The sequence below is a fragment of the Schistocerca serialis genome, unplaced genomic scaffold (genome assembly GCF_023864345.2).
Source record: "Schistocerca serialis cubense isolate TAMUIC-IGC-003099 unplaced genomic scaffold, iqSchSeri2.2 HiC_scaffold_1402, whole genome shotgun sequence".
In the NCBI taxonomy this organism is placed as follows: domain Eukaryota; kingdom Metazoa; phylum Arthropoda; class Insecta; order Orthoptera; family Acrididae; genus Schistocerca; species Schistocerca serialis.
Genome location: NW_026047628.1, coordinates 2,872,485 through 2,894,268, shown reverse-complemented (window position 1 = coordinate 2,894,268; position 21,784 = coordinate 2,872,485). Strand labels below are relative to the sequence as shown.

Sequence of the window (21,784 nt, the reverse complement as noted above, 5' to 3'; positions counted from 1 at the left end):
ATCCCCTTCCTTCTTTTATTTCCAAAATTGGCCTGTTCTCGAAGACAACTGACAAGTTTGGAAATGAGAAAATTTTGCCCCAAATTAAAAAAAAAATTGAAGCTTCCAATCTCTTAGTAGCTCTCCTACTCTCTCATTCATGGAAATACGTTAAACAAAAACTATGAAATTGTTGTTGCTAAAATATCATCCCAATTAACCAAAACCATTGACTTACTACTGCTATACTTTCTCATCTGAATTCAATCAAAAAACCTTAACTAAACGCACATCACATCATGAACTTCTTCTTAATACAAAATATCGTTTATGATCTTCAGCATAGAGCTATTCTTTAAATTTTCTGTAGTCTTGGTATTCAGCACCTTGGCAATTAAATCTCTTTATAAACACTCGCTACACTTATTGATGTCTATATATCATAGGAAATAAACAATACATGTTATCGGTGCAGTGCCGTCCAGCTTTACACAAAACATGTTTTTCATCTAATATCAGCGCACTGACGCCCACTTTCACCTGACAACACTCACATTCTTATTTTTTACTTTATCTAATATGGGTTCAGTCGTATCTGCTTTCACCTAATAATACCGACACCTTTTTTTACTTTTGCCAGTACTAGGTCTTCTATATATATCGTTTACTATCACATAATTCATAAATACTCAGCATCATGTAAGTGTCCTGTATAAAATTCATACATATATGTTACACAGTTTTACAGTATACACAATGTTGCTTTGAAGTAATACAATACTATTTACAAATTCTCTGTTACTGCTGTGCCGACTACAGGGCTTTCATTTGAATTGTTTCCTCGTGTGGCTGGTGTTCCTAACCTTGACTCATTGGTCAGTGCACTCTCGCACCACCTGTTAATACCCGTATACTGCCATTACGCATCAGGCGTGACTCATCCCAGTCAGCACTCAAGTTTATACCGGCCCACGGCGCACCACTATCTTGAAAATGGAAATGATTTGAGAATAGCTCTCATTTTACACTTCAGGTTTTATTTTCATTTCATTCGATAACTTAATTAGGCATTCAAACAAGATTCACAGGTCTTTTGAGAGAACTGAAGATACTATATATCGTGATAACATAAAAAATAGCGAAGCAAATCCTGTTACTTTAATTTGCTCGTAGTTTATTATGGACTTTGCTGCTCAAACATGTAAAAACTATAGAAACATTTCTCATGTGCTATATGCATTTGTACCTCAGTACTTATTATTGTCTGTGTCCTATGTGAGACTCATGTTAGCTGTGAAGGTACCATTTCTGTGTCATGATACAATTAATAATAATGCTTCGGCGGAAATACCTAGCCTACTAATACCTAAATGTGTGGCCGACTTGTCTGGTCGATCCTAAACTCTTTCATTTTAACTGTGGCTCGACTCATCCTAGCCCATATATATATATATATACATATATATATATTTTACAGCGGAAACCTCATCACTGCTTGTAATCACTTTGTTTGTTCTAATTGTATCCACTTACTTGGTTTGGCGCAGTTCTCTTCCTCTGCAACAGCTGCAAGCTAGCTAAAGGAAGAAGTATAGGAGATTGTTTTCTCTGTATAGAGGCATATGTAATTCCTTTGTGTTTCATAAAATGTATGAAAAGTTTCTGTACGCAGTTTGTAGGGTGTTCTTCTGCCTGTATGGATGATGATTTTAGGTCTTACAGCCTGGGTCTGTACTTGTTTTGCAGACTTTATGCTGCCTGTTATCTTTTGTGATACATAAGTATAGTCTATGGTTGAATGCTTAACTATTCGATTAGTACGTCTTTTGCCTTTTTTTATCTTTTGAATATAGAGGAAGGATAGATGGCCGATATTAGTTTAGAATGATGAAGAAGGAAGAACTAATAGCGTGAAAAGAAAGAAAGTAAACTGTTAGTTAACTTGGGTACCTGGTAGGCGTCAGATACCTAGCAATGCAAAGAGTGCTATTGCCCCTGAGGTTACTATTCGTAATATATTTTCATTTCGCTGATTGACATTTCCTCTAATAATTGTTGTGGCGCTTCATTCACAACTCTCTCAAATTCAAACACGTGATCTACCCCCATAAGATGCTTTTTAGAACTGAACTCAGAGCTTCGTCTCTCATAGAAGAATGCAGTATACCTTTGATCATTTTTTGCTGGCGGCCTGTCACAGAAAGTGGCTGTCATGTCTATGTTTATTGATATCTTGAAGACACTAAACTTCGGTTCAGGACCTTCTAGTACCTCACTCCTATCCATTTGTGGTATAATGGCATTTTCATTATCAAACCTGTTGATAACTACTTCCTCCCTCGGTCTGTTTTGTGTGTTTCAAGACCGGTATTGATTCAAGAATGCTTGAACAAATCTTTTATATATTTTACATGTTTTACTGACCTCTGTACCCCATAATTTTGCTTCTCCTTCTAGCCTATTGTCCACGAATTGGATTTCCTGCTGTTCTGTCATGTTGTCAGCTATGATGCCCTCAAACTGACGAATGAAAGCGACAGGACGTATAGTATCTTTACTAGAAAAGTCATGCAATTTGTAAGCATTGGCATTACTGACTACTTCTTTAATATGAACAACACACTTAGATTTTTTTCATTCAGTCCACGTTTCGAGTTTCTGTTTTAACGCAACTTCCACATCACGTATGTTTTTACTCATCTCTCTTAGTTGAGGTATGTTTTCTACCTTCTGTTCCGTTTCTGTCAAACGACCCTGAATCATATTTGTATTGCCATTACAAACAAATTATATTCGTGATACTTTACGGCTAAGGACGGCATTTCCGTCCTTTAAGTCTCTGGCCTGTTTGTTTTGCCTTACGTGCTAAATTTGGTTTGTTTTACACTGATCATTACTTAATTTAATGACTTCATCCCTAACTGGCAATACAATTGAGCTTGTATGAGACAATTTATTTTCGCTGCTTCATCATCAGGTTATGATTAACCTCTTGCTTACACTTATCTAATTTTGACCCCATTCTTTACTCTCATGCTCCATTTTTTTTCACAAGTCCCTATTCTAGTTTCATGAGAATCAACTCTGGTCTCAAAGTATTTAAACTTACTATTAATTTCTGCTGAGTCCTTGTTTCTTGCTTATATTTGATCAGCAAGTAATTTTGCCCTTCCTTTAATTCATTTGAATCCTTTATTATTTCTTTTTGTCCAGATACTAACTCTTTTAACATTTCAGCCAGACTTTTATTATTATCTTGTGTAGGCAATGTATCAGCTGATGCTGTTCCATAACATAATCTACTTGTTGATTCATTAGCAATGATGGTGTCAGAGTCATCACCTCTCATATCACCATTCACCTTACTTAACTAAGTATCAACATTCATGTCATCCACATCAGAATCCACCTCTCTAATTCCACTATTGCTACTACCTGTAATTGTGTTTTCTTAGAAAACTTCTGTTTCTACATCAGATGATTCTGGTAAATAGCTACCATCCGTACGATTTCGTATACTTTCCTCTTTACCTATATTACTAATTTCATTTGGCATGCCCTGTAATTGGCTTGCCTCTTCGATTTCATTACCCTGATGCTGCACTGCCCCTCTACTTCTAAGATTGTACTGCATTTTGCTTTCCCCGACATTTTGTTATTAAGGAAATGATTACGAAATCATTTAACATTATTCTCAAAAATCCCTATGGTTGTTAATACTAGCTTCCTCTCGCTAGATGTAATGTGATTAGCATACACGCTACCTTCTTCTCCGGCGCAATGCTGTTGCTCGCCACATTGTCATTGTCACGTTGGGTGTCTTTGGTTGCCGTAGTCGACCACAGACGGCTATCCTTGCCGTTCGCCGGTCTCTGACGCTGGACGGCAGCTGATGGAGGCCACAGGGATTGCTTCCGAGTCATTCGCCTCGCCTGCTGTACGCTGCTCTGCTAACTGATCCCCGAAGCGCTGATTCTCGTAGTGGTGAAATAAAACGTAATCCGTTTGGACAGCGTACGGACTTATGACTTTACACTTCGATTTGCGATTCCGCGTTTTCACTTTCAAGTGTGTGATGCTGGTTAATTAGCGGCATTTATCGATTTTGTTTTGTAACAGTTCAAAGAAACTTACAAGAGTTCAAACAAGATATAATTTCACAGTTCACACAGTGTCGCTTTTCATCTTTTTCACTGTTCCTACACTATTAGTTTGGGCGTTCTATGATAATCATTACAGTTCACTGTTCTCACTAAGATTTTCACATCTCAGCCGGTTCACACTTCTCGTTAATGGATAGTAGCCTCTTCTTTAAATACAGTTTCCCGGCAAGGGATGCAATGTATAAAAATTGTATGTTGTCGTATTGGAAGTCAGATCTGCAAGCTGGAGAGATGTGTAGAGATTGAATAAGAGTCCCTAGCCGTTCTTTCCTCCGACGGCCGGAGTGGCCGAGCGGTTCTAGGCACTACAGTCTGGAACCGCGAGACCGCTCCGGTCGCAGGTTCGAATCGTGCCTCGGGCATGGATGTGTGTGATGTCCTTAGGTTAGTCAGGTTTAAGTAGTTCTAAGTTCTAGGGGACTGATGACCTCAGAAGTTAAGTCCCATAGTGCTCAGAGCCATTTTTCGTTCTTTCCACCAGCCTGTCGTCTTCTAAAGTTGGGTCCCCAGCGCAGAAGACAGCTCGTCAGTCGTCAGATTTTCTTTGGCGGAGGCTGCTATGCTGTCATCTCGAACTCGATTTTTTTTTCTTCTTTTTGGATGCCACTACCCCAGGTTAGTCTCTGTATCTACAGAGGGCCAGAGCTGTAGTACCGACAATGATGGTAATAGTACGGTAACTTTTCAGACAACTTCCGATATAGAATACGAAACAGAATACACGTCCGGCTCTGAAGAACACTCGTAGCACAGTGACTAGTGCAGCCGAAGTACTTCGTCTCCCAGGCGTGCCGAAGCGACCTGAAGGCGTCCGAAGCGCTTCACTTGTAATACCATTACTCTTATGTTTCTCAAAACTAGTGAAATATAATAAACAAAAACGGTAGGCTCGTAGAGGAAACATGAGAGATTGTCATTCTGAAAACTGGGTTAAATACAATGAAAAGTTTTGAAGCCAAAATGTGCCGACCAATCGGAAGAAAGTTCAGTACAACTGACGGATTCTCCCACAGGACTGGTACATACTGTAGGCTACCATCTGCTGCTTGTACCTCACTCCACTTTTGTACCACATGCTACTTCACGTATATCAAGCTGAATCAAGGCCAACTTCTAGCAAGGTAAAATACTGGCAGCCACAGCCAGGAATATCACAAGGGACTCTTCGTTATACAACTGCATCTGGAACGGCCACTTTTTGAATGAGAGAAGAATATTAGTACCTCTGCAATAGTTCTGACAAATAGTTTTATTTGTTTGGCTAGACTTCTAGCTTGGGCAAGAATTAAGTTCACTCGGTGTTCATAGCAATCCACATAATACATGAAATTACACTGTTCTCTCACAAGTGTTTGGATGCCTGTTGTTGGTCAAGTGTGACACAGGCACCATGATAAATCAGAGATGTTACGTTTTCTTTCTGTTCTTGGACACTGGTGAGTAAATTTTTAGTAGTAGCAGCTAAGGAGGAAGCACCATTACGCAGTTGATTTGGAAATATCCAAAATATTTCAACAGGCTCATCAGTAGATAGCAGGTAACTATATACTACAACCAAATTAAGTTAGAAGCTACTTCAGAAGTTTCGTCTGCTACTGCAGGCACAAAATCTGTCTTAGCTATTTCTGAGTTATTTTGCTCATGACACACATGTAACCTACACTCTAGTAAGTTATTTGGTATATCCTTAGATGTACCTTAAAGACAGCGCATGTGCTCCTTCACAACTGCATCTAAAGATGAAATAAAATAAACCAGCCCTCCGAATATTCTAGGGTTGTTAGATTCTATTGCTTCCTCGTGTACATGTCAGGTTAGTTCAAGCTCGCTGCAGAAATTAACACAACCAATTATCTTGGAAGGAATTGCGATTTTTCCTTACGTTACCATTGTGTCTGCCTGTATTGTGGCTGAAAGCTGAGCTAAGATGTTGCTCAATTTCTATTTTTCCAAGGATTCATATATCTAAATAAGCATTCTTATGTGCAATAGATTCCTAGAGCTTCTTACCCATCTCTGTGATATGGCTCGGATCTGACACGCCAGTGTATGTCCAGCTTGTATTCTTAGCCTCTGCCAACAGCAAACACGGAGAGCAATATAGGTTATTGAAAGGAATGCTGCCGGAAATCCAACTGTTCCTTTTACATTTACTTACATTAACAGACCTGCAGAATGCCTTACCTCGGCTTGTTTGCATTTGTCTTAATTCGAGCTGAGACACACGTGTCCTCGAAGCGTACAGCTGTCAAATTTTGTTTCTAAAAGTTAATGAATGCTCTTCATTCTTATTTGAAAACAAACTTCAAGAACAGACGAATATACATATGTACACTGAGGCGCCGTTAATACCTGAATACACTGTTTCGCGATCGCAGGAAAATCACTCCATTACGATGAAGGCGCACTTGCTAACTGCTTTATCTGTGGGTTGCAGCCTTTCCCTTCGGATTACTTCGTACATTTCCGTCAGAGTCCGACTCGTATCTGAGCTGGTGCTGTCACGAGCGCCAGTGCACATGGTACTAACGACGTTTGCCTTAGCCCTTCCCTGCCGAAGGCAGACCCATGAATTTACTCACGGAGGTTGAGAACAGAAACTGAACTTTGGCAGTGCATGGGCAACGCTTAGGCACGTATAGGGTGACAATTATCGAACCATATGAATAAAAACGTATATTAGTTACAAAACATGGCGTGCACAGACTTTATTGAACATGTAAACGTCACTACAGATATTCGCATTTAGGATGTGACAGGTTCGATATGTCTGCCACCATTGGCGATGATGTGGCTCAGACGAATAGCGAAATTCTGCATCAGATGCTGAAGCGTCTGCACATCGGTGCTATCGGTGACCTGCTGAATGTCTGTTTCCAGCTCAGCAATGGTTTTGGGGTTGTTGCTGTACACTTTGTCTTTAGTATAGCCCAACAAAAAGGAGTCGCATGTGTTCAGATATGGAGAACATGGCCCGTTCCAGAGGCCTCTGGGTACCCCAGAGCCATAATGCGGACCCCAAAGTGCTCCTTCAGGATGCCAAACACTGTCCCGCTTCGATGGGGTGGAGCTCCGTCTTGCACGACCCACATCTTGTCGAAATCAGGATCACTTTCGACAGTGGGGATGAAACTATGCTCCAAAACCTTCACGTAACATTAGGTAGTCACCGATTATTCCGTGACTGGACACTGCTCACAACACAGCCACCCGTTATGAGTAAAGAGGCTTCTCGATTGCGAAATGCGGATTCTCTGTACCCCAGATGGGCCAATTTCGCTTATTGAGGAACCCGTCCAAATGAAAGTGGGCGTCGTCTCTAAATCAAACCATGCATACACATACTAATTCCCATCATGCCCCGCCGTCAACGATGCCGTTTGAGCGTTCAATAATTGTCACACTGTATGCATGCTATTGAAACGACTTGAAAGTTTTTCGTACCATAAAAACACTTTGAAAATGCAGATAAAATGATTTCATATGAGAAACAATCGACGAATGACTGTTTAAACGTATACATTTGTAATTTTGACAATCAACTCTTATCTGTGTCTTCACTGAGCCACTGAACGCACATGACGCGCAGCCGTTGAATGAGGTACCTTTCGGACAGCGACAACTTTTGCTGACGGCGTCGGCAGTTTGAGGGAACAGGATGGTGTTGTAAACGAAGAACTGAAACGGATTACCTCTTAGATGTTGTCCGTGTGGCCGAATGCAATCATACCCCATTAACTATGTAACATTTTTTAACTTTCTCTTATGTGTTCTACAGTCCTTACCGTTGTACCGCTACGCATTAAATGGTTCCAGCCGTCTGCCATCTCTACCTTCATTTTAGAAAGCCGTGTGTTTAGTCGAGGAGCAACTTATAGAGATTCCAGGCTGTGTTGGGGGTGTGTCCCCACGGACGGAGAACGCGAGCAGCCAACGTGGCGAGTTTTTCGGTGCGGTGATCACAGCAAGCCTGGAGTGTGGGCCGTGGCTCGCTAGGAGAGGAGAGACTCTGCCTCAACCCAGTCATACAGGTCGGGTAACACCTTCAGAAGGCGCACTAAACGGCCGTAACTACAGTTTCAAATCTACATTACAATAGGTTCTTTTTGTTACAGAAATTGTGAGGCAAAGTCCCTCAGTCATGGACCACAACTGTGGCGATATTCCGATCGGGTAATCTTCAATGAGTAGAAGGAAAGGTCACCGGAGAATTGGGGCTTGCTACATGGAATGAGAGAGGAGAATGACTGAGTTCTGTAAGAAATTTCAACTAGTAATAGCGAATACTCTGTTCAAGAACCACAAGAAAAGGAGGTATACTTGGAAACGGCCAGGTGATATGTGAAGATTTCATTTAGATTACATTATGGTCAGACAGTGATTCCGAAATCAGATATTGGCTTGTATGGCGTACCCAGGAGCAGATGTAGACACAGACAATGTATTAGTGATGAAGAGTAGGATGACGTTTAAGAGATTAGTCACCAAGAATCAATGCAAGAAGAAGTGGGATACAGAACTACTAAGCAGTGATGAGATACGTTGAACTTCTCTAAGGCTATAGATACAGCAATAAGGATTAGCTCAGTAGGCAGTACACTTGAGTGGACATCTCTAATAAAGGCAGTCACATAAGTTGGAAAGGAAAACATAGGACCAAAGAACGTAACTGCGAAGACACCATGGTCAACACGAGAAATACTTCCAATTGATCGATTAAGGAAGGAAGCACAAAAATGCTCAGGAAAATTCAGGAATACCGAAGTACAAGCTGCTGAGAAATGAAATAAAAAGGAAACGCAGATGAAAGCTGCATGAAAAATGTGAAGAAATCGATAAAGAAATGACTGTAAGAAGGACTAACATAGCATATAGGAAAGTCAAAATAACCTTTGCTGAAATTAAAAGCAAGGGTGGCTACACTAAGAATGCAACGGGAATTCCACTGTTAAATACAGAGAAGAGAGTGGATAGGTGGAAAGAGCACATTGAAGGCCTCTATGAGCAGGGACAGTAGTTATGTCATGCCAATTCTGACGTCATGAGCATTTCCGAGTCAGATTTCCAGGATGCCAACCAACAATCCTATTTCGCAGTTCCCTCAGCCAAAAAATCTCATTTCCCCAGATTGAAAAAACTAAATTCAACATAAATACAATATAAACAAAAATGACAAACAAAGTTGAGCTATTTAAAAAACTTATCGAAAACCAAATTTCCATTTTCTTATTTAAAAATTTTCAGATCTAATGAATTTTATTCTTTGTATTTAAGAACCATCAAACCTAAAATCTCAAAAGATACATTTAACCAAAAACGTTTTAATTATATAGTCAAATTTCCTTCTCTATAAATACAATGGAAGAAATAGGCAAAGAAAGCTGAGCTATTTCATAGCTTAGAAAATTATTGTAAAGGAAAATATGAATTTAGTTTTGAAGATTTGGAAAATTATTGTAAAGAAAATGGTTACTAAAAAAATGGAAATGAATGTATGGGATGGTTGGGCAGGAGGCCCCATCCGGGGATGTTCAGTTGCCAAGTACAATCTGTATTTCACTTGATGCCACATTGGGCGACTTGCATGTTGGTAATCGGTGATGAGGATGAAACGATGGTGAGGACAACACAACACCCAGTCCCCGAATGGAGGAAATTTCCAACCGAGCCAGGCATCAAACCTGGGCCCACTTGCATGGGAGGCAAGCACATTACCACCCAGCTAAGCAGGTGGACAATGGTTACTCAGATGTAAGATTTGTTTTACTTAATTTATTATTTTAATAGGAAAGAAATGAATAGAGAAATGAAGAAGAGCAAACTAAAATCTTAAACTTTAAAAGACCTTCAATCAGTTGCTAAAACAGAATAATTGAAGAATTATTATAAACTTAAAAAACGTGGATTAATTTATCTTATTAAAGGAACTGAAGTTAAAATTAATGATGGTAACGATTTGAGTAAAAATGTCTTTAAGCCAACTACAAAGACCTGTAAACACAAAAATTTAAAAAATTATTCTGATCTTAAAATACAAAAATTAATCGATTTCTCAATAGATCTGAGAAAAAAATTAATAATGATAATGACAATGAGAACTGTTTTCAAAACTTTTAGTAGATAAATATAAAAAAAATTAAACAATAAAGTTGCCAGTAAAATTTACCAGATTTTAAATTTCTAGACAATGATGATTTTTCAAATCAACTAAACAGATTTATAGAAAAGCTTCTGCTTTTGCATCAAGAATAATAACTAATAGAAATAATAATGCTCATAATACTGTGGAATCAGAAGAATTTGTTAATCAAAGAATGGAAGAAATAATCACAAAATCAAAGAATATTTTAATTCAAAGAAGAAAAATTAAATTTAATATGAAGTCTTATAGCAATTTTAAAAGACAAGGAGAAATACAAGAATTTAATGTTAAAACATCTAATCAAGTATTATTAAGAAGAACTGAATTTGATTATTATAAAAAATCAATGAATAAACTATTATCTGAAATGGAAGAAAAGAAAATCTGGGCGGTTTTTATTTCATACAGATAATTTAGAATTAAATGTCAATAGACACAATCCAATTTAGTTTCATCTTATATCGATTTATCAAAAGTAATTCAAGTTAAAAAAAAAAGTTGTAGTTAATGTAAGAAACAAAGATCAAAAAGTTTTCTTTATCCAATAAAATCAGCATTATATCCCATAGAACATGATGCAGAAGGAGTTAGTAAGCATACAAACATTAGATTAGAATAAGACAAAATTTTTGAAAAAGAGAAAATAAATTTTCATTTTCAGTTAACAGATATTCAAGAATTTTAAAAGAAATCAAATATTTCAATTACTGTCCACACATATGAAAACAATGAAGAAGATAAAATTATATATCCTCTTTAACATACACAAAACAAACACAAAAAACATGTTAATTTTCTTTAAATTCGAAATGAAAATAATTCAGGCTATTTGTTGGATAAAAAATCTTTCTAGATTATTTAGTAAACCAAAAGTTACAAATGGACATCAAATTTATCTTTCTCATCGTTATTTAATATATTTTCATTCACAAGAATAATTAGACATTTATGAAATCGATTGTAAAGAACATAAAGATGTATAAATACATATGCCTTTTAAAGATCAAAAATTGTATTTAAAAATTATAGCCATTCATTATGAGTTTCTTTTGTAATTTATGCAGATTTCAAATGTTTATTAAAAGATATTCAAACTAACCAACCAGATCCTGAAAAATATTATATTAACAAAAACATTTACCAATTTAATTGAGTTAGTCAGTTAAATATTCTAATGGACATTATAAAAATCTAGTTACATAAACAGGTGAAGATGCAACAAAAAATTTCGTTGATATGTTAAAAGAAGAATCAAGAGAAATTGCTAGAATATATAGCCATAATGTTACAATTAAACTGAGTAAAGCAGATGTAATTAATTATAAAATTCAGGAAATTTGTCATATTTGTGAAAAAGAAATTGATATTAGAGAAAAGAAAATAAGAGATCATTGTCATTTATAAGGACAATATCGAAGCAAGATTTTTACATACATTTACATGTAAATTTATGGCTTCAAGTACTGATAAATTATTGTTGAGTCTTACAAAAGAACAATTTAGAGAAACAGCAAAATATTTTGAAGATGAACAATTATATTTAATTATTAAAAAGGAGTTTATACTTATGAAAATATGAGCTCTGAAGAAAAACTACAAGAAACTAAACTATCAAGAAAGAACGCTTTTATTCAAGAATTAATTAAGATAATACTTCTAATGAAGATTATCTAAGTGCAAAACTAGTTTGGAAAAAAATTAAGAATAGAAATTTAGATGAATAGACAAGACAATATAACAAATCTGATGTTTTAATTTTAGTAAATATTTTCGAAACTTTTTATAAACTTGATTCATCTTGGTATGTTACTGCAGCAGGATTAGCTTGAGATTTTATGTTAAAAATGACTTAAGTTCAATTAGATTTATTGCATAGTTATGATATGATTTTATTTCTTGAGAAAGGAATTTGAGGTAAAATTCCTTGAAGTATTAAAAGATATGCTAAAATAAATAATAAAAATATGAAAAGTTCTGATTAAAGTTCAGAACCGAAGACATTGGCTTATGACTACATTCTTTTGTGTATCAACAGGTCATGGAACTGTCCCAGTTCTCTGTGATCCTATTCAGTGACAGCAGTGAGTATTCGAACTGTTCGTCTGAGACTCTGATATTTGATGCTTACCATAATGACAAGTCCACATACTCAAACAGAGTTTCCTCTTCCACGCCAATTTCAGTCTGGAAGACACAGGTTATGCGAAACTGAAACAGAGCTTTTCAGACAAGTCGGAAATATTTATTAACTTTTGGACAGAATTTCACTAATTTTGCACAAGCATTTATTAAATAGAGAATTATCCTATGTGGTACTGAATGAAATTTGCGACGGGATTGAGATGGGGAGCACACAGTGTAGATGGAGGGTCGTGGGAAGTGTTTTGGCACTGTTACTGTTCATGTTATACATTAATTAGCAAACAATATTAATAGTAACCTTACACAGTGCAGTTATCTATAATGAAGTGCTACCTCAAAAAACTGCTTAAATACCCAGCCACATATTGATACGATTTCAAATTGGTGCAAACATTGACAACTAGTTTTAAATGATCAGAAGTATAAGACTGTGGTCTTCGCTGTCTGAAACGAGTGTTTTCACAGAAGTACTTGTGTGTGACAGCTTTTGGAGATATGGAATGGGTCGATGACATAGGCTTAGTCAAGGAGGAACTGGTGGTAGACTACGCTTCATCGGTAGAATACTAAGAAAATGCAGTCATTCTATATGGGAGCTTTCTTACAAAACGGTTGCATGAATCATACTGGAATACCGCTGAAATATATGGGGTGCACACTAGACAGCAAAGAGAGGTGATATAAAATGTTTACAAAGAGTGACAAAAGGACTGTTGCGAGTTGTTTGAGTCTCAGAAGAGGTGGCCAGGAAAGTTGCTTGAGCGAAACTGGCAGGAGAGAGAAGTCAGGTAGCCTGTGAGAGCCTACAAAGTACCAGTAATCAATATTAGGTGAGGAATCTGGGATTAACCTATGGATTGCAGCCTTAGCGACCAAGTTGACAGTATTGTGCAGATGCATAGTATTTGTAAGTCATTCTTATTGTGCATAGTAGAGAAATGGAAGGTCAACGGAAAGTCAAAGGGCCACATATAGCAAGTACAATGGAAAGCATCCTCTGCCAAGCACTTAACAGTGCTCGCCAAGCTACTGTGTACCAATATAATACCATTGCGGCACACAAAGGACAGGAAATAACGAAATTTGACTTGTAGTGGTTATACAGTAGAGTAGACAGAAAGGGTGATAACATCTCCAGGTGATAGGGGGTATACAGGGTAATTTAGTACACAATTCTACCACCAGAGCCATCAACAGTGGCAGTAATCCGATCAGGCATCGAGGTAAACCTCAGTTGGCTGACAGACATTGTCACGTCATTCTGTGCTGCTTCAGCTCTGTGCCCGAACTCAGTCTCAGCACCCAGTGACCAGTGTTGCGAATCTCAATCCAGCAAATCATATGAAGCAGAACACTTGAGAATTATTCCACTGGAGCTGGTACGAGCCAGCCTTGGGGTGGAAGCATTGCCTCAATATCTGAGAAGCGATAATGGCCAGCGCCAGCCGACTGGCGCCAGGGAACAAACATGGCTATGTGCCTAGCAGTGCCTGCAGTGCCTGGTCATGCCAGGGGAAATTTCCCCACCACACCTTTTGTGAAAATGGAAGTACACTGAATACGTGACTAGCCTCGCCTAGAGCGTCATAGAAGGTTCTAGAATCCTGCCTGTGACGCCATACGACCCATATAAAAAGGGCTCATGAGGACCCAGTAAGTAGTCGAGATCTGTGGTGTATAACAACGCAGACTCTGTATCATTCTGTACAAGACACGAGACTTGGAACTATTAGCTAGCCTTGCATGGAGGTAGATTCAGTAGATGGGAATTTGACTGATAGTGGGAATGAGCAGCAGTGGCAGTAAGATTCTTCATTTTTCAGATGAGAGGGAACTTGTGATTTATACCCTGCTTCCCAGACCGATCGTCACTGAGTTCTGTACTCTGCACCACCTGTTGGAGTTTCAGAAGCTGCCCAAACTACCTCCACTCGACGAGGAGGTCAGCAGAGGTAACACCCCGAGTTGTCGGAATGCGTCTATCTCACTCCCTCTCTGGACACGACACCGTGCCGAGAGATCTACTGGACTTTGCAGTCAGTCCAACAGTCGAATGCAATCTCTATCGAGGTAGGGTAGAGCTGCACTAGTGACATGAGGTCTACAATTCTTTTGTGGGAAGGTAACGTCTCAGAGACCTCAAAGACACGTCAACTGAATGGTCTCGAAGACTCAGAAACATAATGGCTGCAATCTAATTTACTGGTTACCTGTCGACTATCAAATGGCTCCCTGACTCCAGGTAACGGGCAAGGAGGAGAATGCCGAACGCAACTTGGCACCCTCAACTCTGCTCGGAGCCACGACACACGGGTGCGTCTACTGCGATGCTGTACTCTGAATGGGGGCTCATCAGAAAAGACGACACGGTGTGCTGTAGTGTCCCAGGGCAGAGTACTGTCTGCGCAGCTCTCTCTGCTTCCTCGTCAAGAGGAGCTACGGCAGTGGCCGCTGTGCCGACAGCCACCTGAAGTGCTGGTCATTTGTTCGTGAAAGCAGTGTCGACTTTCGTCGACTGGTGCTCTCTTAGCGTTTCACTTTGGGTGCCTGCTAGTACAGATGGAGGCAGAAGAATTCAGTGACAGCGTGTGTGAGTAGTCGGAGCGCAGACCTCTCGAGGTGACTGAACGACGTTCCACAGATGACGACACGCTGAGCGGAACTCGCGGGACGCTGGAGCCGCCGTCCGCCGCGGTGCCGGCCGTGGCCCGCCTGGCAGCCAGCATCTCCAGCTACGGACCGCCGCCGCCCCCTGCAGCAGAAGGGGAGGGCGAGGTCTGCGACGGCGCCCTGGCGGCTCTCCGCCGCCTCTCCTGGGACGAGGCCAACCAGCTCGGCGAGGGGCTCAGCTGCCGAATCTCTGCCGACTGTATCGCCTCCTGCCCTGTACCAAGGTGAGTACACCACTCGACGCCGTAACTACTGACCGTACGCCTAATCACATTCTCCTGCGCCCAGGTTCCCGGCTTCGATTCCCGGCGGGGTCAGGGATTTTCTCTGCCTCGTGATGACTGGGTGTTGTCTGATGTCCTTAGGTTAGTTAGGTTTAAGTAGTTCTAAGTTCTAGGGGACTGATGACCATAGAAGTTAAGTCCCATAGGGCTCAGAGCCATTTTTGAACATTCTCCTGTCCGTAAATTTGTTCTGTACGCTATCACCTACTTTCCCTGTTTTCCGAGACCAACCAGCCGCCAGTAACCACACATTGGTCAGATACAAGGAGACAGCAAGCTAATACGCTGCCTCCTCCGTTGACAGTGGCCACCGAACTGTCGACGAATGTGCCTTCTGGAATTCGTACCACTCTGCTCGCTATCTCTGTATATTGCTAAAGGAGACACTCTGTTGCCTGATGATGATCGTCAATGATTGAAACCGGTACCCATCAATAAAATATTATGCGGTTGACACTAATTGCTTTACTCAAATTGAATTTAGGTAGCTATTTCCCAATCCTTTAGCAAAAATCTATAAAATTACCGTGTTATTAGAGATGACAACAGTCACAGTGTAGCTTGATGTCGGTTTTATCTGTAAATAATTTCAAAAGTGAACAAAAAAACACCGCTAACAGCTAAATTAATTACCAGGATTGTCCAGGAAGTAATGCTCCGCATTTTCTTTTCTTCAACAATTCTTTATCGAACATAATGAGAATTAGACTCATGAAGGAGTGGTGTTTTATCTACACACCCTATTTTTCCACGTAATCTACATTCCGTTCTATGGCCTTGCTACAGTGCAAAACAAGGGCGTGTATGCCCTGTCGGATCAATCCTCGTCCTGGTGGCGGAGGCCGTGCTTCACTGTGTGGATCACGCCCCCATCGTCTTCAAAATGTCTTCCGCGAATGCCATCCTTCAGTGCCCCGAACAAGTGGACGTCCAGCTCGGCCCCGCTGCAACATGGCAGGTGTGACAGCGGTGCACGGTCTCCCCGATCGCCATCTGGTGACCTCACCCTCCGTGTCCAGCTACTAACTGTACTTCTACCGACAGCAGATGCTCCATAGACGATGCACAAGTGTTTGTGAATATTTCCCACAGTTTCTTTCTCTACAGTGAGAAATTCAACGACGGCACGTTACTTGTAACGTACATCGCCTACAGATATGATTTTGAAACTGTCCTGAAGCTACGCTATCTGTAACGGAAACTTGGCTCGCTCACTTAGTAAACTTCAAATAATACATACGTAACAACTCAGCTTTCGGCTGAGAAAAAAATGCGGTGCATTACTTTCTGGGAAAGAAGCAACAGTAGGGTCAACATTCTGCACCACAAGGTAGTACTAATACTGCGTATCATCTGCTATATATACGTCATTAAAATCTTGAACATGGCACTAGTCGGTAACTGTAAAATTATGGGAGCCATGGGAATGACACAGGCAACCAGTGGCACAAGAGAAGTTTATTCAAACTTTTACCTAGATATACTGTTGATTAAGCCTTATGGCAATGCCATAGCATTTATATTGATCATTTTACTGTTGACTGGGCCTTATAACTTGATGTCTCTTTTCAGACAATATGCAAGGCGTCTTACTACTTCTTCCGAGGAAGAGAGCTTTATACCTGTCGAAACCTATGTAAAGGTCTGAATAAACTTTTGACATGCAAATAGCTGGCTGTATGATTCCTATTGTTTCCATACGTCATTAAGTTATAGTAAGGCAGTCAGCTTGAAGTCAGCTTTTGCGTGAAGGATCACACAATGACATCACGACCGAGCGAGGTGGCGCAGTGGTTAGCACACTGGACTCGCATTCGGGAGGACGACGGTTCAATCCCACGTCCGGCCATCCTGATTTAGGTTTTCCGTGATTTCCCTCAATCGATCCAGGCAAATGCCGGGATGGTACCTTTGAAAGGGCACGGCCGACTTCCTTCCCCATCCTTCCCTCATCCGATGAGACCGATGACCTCGCTGTTTGGTCTCTTCCCCACAAACAAACAACAACAACAATGACATCGCGATATCACCGCCTCTAGCCTCTAAAATTCCGGCAGTTCGGCGAGGAAGAGAGTATTGAAAGTTTCTTCAAATAGGCAACATCCACTGTCCTCTCACTGATTATTGGATCCCATTGAGCTACCAATGTGCAGACATGTCAGCCGCTGTGTCTCAGTTGCCGTTCCAAGCAGTACCCTACAGTGTCAGCAGCGCTAAGATCGGACTGCCTCGTGACCATCTCGAGGTGCTGTAGGGTGCTGGAATGTTTGTTAAGCGAGGAACGTACACATGGAGACCTGGGAACACGACTGTTGCCATCTTCTACAATTCGAATGTCCACAGCATATTCATCAGGAAGAAGCAGAAGATAGTACAGCACTTCATTAGTAGGGCAAGGAGAGGGTAACCCCAGGGAGAGCGTCACCCCAGGTAGGGTGTCACCCCAAACTGCCGTTCTCCAAGGTGGCGGCTGTAACGTCAGCTGACGACGCGATTGACGTCATTCAAGATGGCTGCTTTTGGTGGGAAGATAGGTGAATTGGGCTACCTCCACTAACATAAGAAAATCACGGCTACCTCCACTAACCGAAGTCACCTCTTCCTAGTAAATGGATATAGGTCTTTATTTAAACAATTAGAGATACTACCACCATCAAGTGTATTCGCCATCCTCTTGGAAAATGTGCGCTAAGTTTTTAGAGCAAAATTAGCGCAGATTTTCCAAGAGGATGACGAACACAGTTGATGGTAGTACTACCTCTAATTGTTTAAATACAGACTTACGTCCACTTCCTGGTTCAAGTTAACCTTAATGAGTGAATACAAGATATGGTGACGGAAACACCGCCATAACACCGTGGAACCACCACCGGCATGGACCAAATCCTACACACACTGTAGCTAATTAGACGCCTCATTGGGCCGCCGGTCTACCGGGCACCTCGGTAATTCCAGAAGAGGCGAAATCGCGACTCGTCTGGCGACGCTGTACGCCCTCACTGTCCATCTCTGTGTTCTTTGGGCCACTCGACACGCGCAGCTGTGTGTGAGTGACGGTCTCCGACGCGAAATGTCGAGTCTGTGCAGCTGACTTCGCGATGAACGCTCGGTATCTGGTTCAGATGGACCTGCAGACACTGTCAGCGGCAATTCGCTTCTGGCTTGAAACTGATCGATAGTGACTTGAACATTCGTCTCCAGTCCCTGTCGGCTATGATCTCTTAACCTTACTGTTTTTATGCTACCTTACATCACTGTCAGTGGTTCACCATTCCTTGTATATACTTGGACAGCCCACATTGAGGCACCAACAAACCGTGTCACTCTACTGGTGCTGTGGTCGTGCACACGTCGGAACGCATAGTTCCTTTCTGCCGTTCCACGACTTCTCCACGTCGATCCATGTGACCGTGCAGATTCCACGCCAATGACTTGCATGCACAGACCGCGATCGTCGCCTCGCTCACCACTGACATTAGTGGTGGAGGGTCACATGACTGACTGGAACCTCCCCTGCACCACAGCATGCTGCACTCCAAAGCGACGCATGTGCTCAGCTAAAGGGCGACCGACATTTTGTCTGATGAGCTTACGTCATGCTTTCGAGATGATTTGGGCTTCGTAAACTTTTAGCCTATACTTAACTCGCCTAATGATAAGTATAGTGCTTGAAATCAGCTTGTGGCTGCCGAATTGAAGGAAACAATCTTTGCTAGTTTTCAATTTCGCTTTTAAGTTGTGTACCATAATCAGTGGCTTCATTTCTTTCTACAAACGAAATGTAGTTCTACAATCACCGCGCATGTTATGTTATTACTGTTAGAGGCATACGTGTACTGTTTACTGAATATTTCCAAACTTCAAGTCTTAATTCCTCTTTTGCAAAGAATTTTACTTTAATATCGCAAAGGAAACAGTTTCCTGATGTTCTGCAGCTATTATTTATTTAATCACAAACAGGGATTCAGCTTGTTATGCTATCTTTAACTGACAACAGGACAGGTTGCCATTCAGTTAATAACAGCTGCACAACATTGGGAAAATGTTTCCGTTATGTTCTGTCAATCATAGAACGATAATTCATTTATTTAATTTAATTTTCTGTCAAATGTGGTTATGTCCCCGCTATATTAATTAGTGAAATACATCTTGACATGCCCATAACGTATTAAGCGAGCTAATAAGGTTGCTAAAAGGTTGATCTGTCATATTCAAAAGTATAATTTGTTTAGCAAATAAGACACTAAAGCAGTAGATAAGTTATCCCACTTCGGCAGCAACGTAACTGTTGCAGGTGAAGCAGACAGGGTATAAAAGGCAGACTGGATGCAGTTCGAAAAGCATCTCTGGTTTAGAGGAAATTATTAAAGTGTAATATTGATTCAAATGTTAGGAAGTAATTTCTGAAGGTATTTGTCTGGAATGTAGCCCTATACGGAAACGAAACATGAATGATAAGCAGCTGCCACAAGAAAAGAATAGAAGATTTTGTAATGTGATGCTAGAGTAAACTGCTGAAAAATAGGTGGGCAGATGGTACAACAAGAAGGAGGTATGAATGGAATTACAGACAAAAAAGTATAGCACAACTTGACTAAAAGAAGTGATCAGTTGACAGGACGCCTCCTGGGGCCTTAGGGAATCGATCGTTTGGTAATGGAGACAAACTGTAGGCAGAAAAAATTGTAGAAGAACACCAAGTGACGAGTACAGTAAACAGGTCCAAATGAATAATGCTTGCAGTAGTTATTTGGAGATGAATGGTCTTTCATAGGACACAGTGGCATGGAGAGCTGCAGCAAACCAGTCTACGTGATAAACACGACAGCAACAAATAGCAACGATAATTATAACAATAATTATAATGAAGCAGTTTCACATTCGATATACGAATAATGGGACAAACAAAGATCTGAATCTTGCTGATAGATGGAAACTGTGTGTCAGGCTGGGACTCAAAACCACTGGTCGTCTCCCTTTTGTCGATATTGTTCTCACCAACCGAAATATCGAGACAGGACTCAAGAATTGTACTTACAGATTCCATTCCAAGAGGACCTTTCGCTGACACCTCACTCTCGGAATGGTACAAGGTCAACTATGGCGTTTTGATACAGATGTTCACTGCATCTCCTTTGAATGGTTTGGGTGAACAGTAGAAACCCACATCAGGGTAGTGGGATTAGGTATCCTTGTTTGATAAACAGTTAACCAGCTTTCCAATCAATTTTAAAGACTTACACCTCTTGAGGTAGACTTGAAGCGCTCAGGTATCAAATTTATTGTCGAATATTCCGTACGTTTAACTTACCTATACTCTTTCAATGCAAGTAGAGCTGAAGTACTTCTGCAAGAAATGATACATTGCCAGCAGCAATCTTTCAGCTTACGTTTGTAGAGTTTAGGTTCGACACTACCAGACATCAGTTCCTTCTTTTGCCTTGTCTACTCTGGATGCCTGCTGCTGTTGCTTTCAAACAAGTGCACATTGGCATCCAAAAATCTTATAAGTAATTAGATGTACTGTCGGTGTTAGGGCGAAAATGTCACACTCATTAAATGAATGTGTACATGATATGTGTGAATTACTCCACAAATGATATGGGTAGCTCGCATTTGGGCTTCATTTATATGAGTTCTTTTCAAATATTATCTCACATAACGTGATGATAAACAGTGTTCCAGGAAGTACTGGCACTATGGGCGGTCTTTTCATCGTAAGTGCAGCTTTATTTAGACTCTCGAAATGTTACTTTGAATCTACTTTCGGTCACAAAAACTCAATGTGTTGTGATGCATTGATCGCAAAACTACTGTAAGATTTTTATGTCAGCAAAGACTGATTTGTTCATAAGAAAGAGGGTGTGCAGAGTGTTATTCCAATCAAGTGTCAGCCCAGTAGCTATAAAGTGAGAGTTACTTCCCTCCAGAATAATATGTACTACATCATTCAGTTCACAATTTGAATCTATAACTATAGTGTTTGTGCAATTCCAACATTTTGTTGGTATCAGGGTCAGCAACTCAACATATTTATATTTTATTAATTAAGCTTTCCATCAGAGTGACAAATAATATTCTTATTAGTGATTAATTTCAAATGTTTTCCTTCACTGTCAAACCAATACCTGCATTTGTAATTTCGTTTACATCAGGCTACTATAACAAATGTCATTTGACCCTATTAAAACTGTCTTGACACGTTCAGTTGTTTACGCATAAAAATTTTACTGTTCTGTCCAAGAACATAACTACCAAGGAATAAAATAATACAAGAAATTCTCTAAGGGGATTAAAGAGACAAGTAAAGTCAATTGTTCACAGGGGCAGTTAACAACTAGCTATTTTTCTTAGACGGTAGTATTTCTCAGATAACAGAGAGTAGAGGTTTGGTGAACAAAGTA

The 21,784-nt window shown here is 40.2% G+C and overlaps 1 protein-coding gene across 1 annotated transcript in view; it reads left to right on the top strand.

Annotated features, from left to right (window-relative positions):
* Nucleotides 1-21,784, top strand: part of LOC126442761 (uncharacterized) — a 111,038-nt gene that overhangs the window by 12,010 nt on the left and 77,244 nt on the right. The window contains exon 3 of the mRNA XM_050090794.1: nucleotides 15,068-15,320. Within this exon, the coding sequence (XP_049946751.1) occupies nucleotides 15,068-15,320 (253 nt within the window). The remainder of the gene's footprint in view (nucleotides 1-15,067; nucleotides 15,321-21,784) is intronic.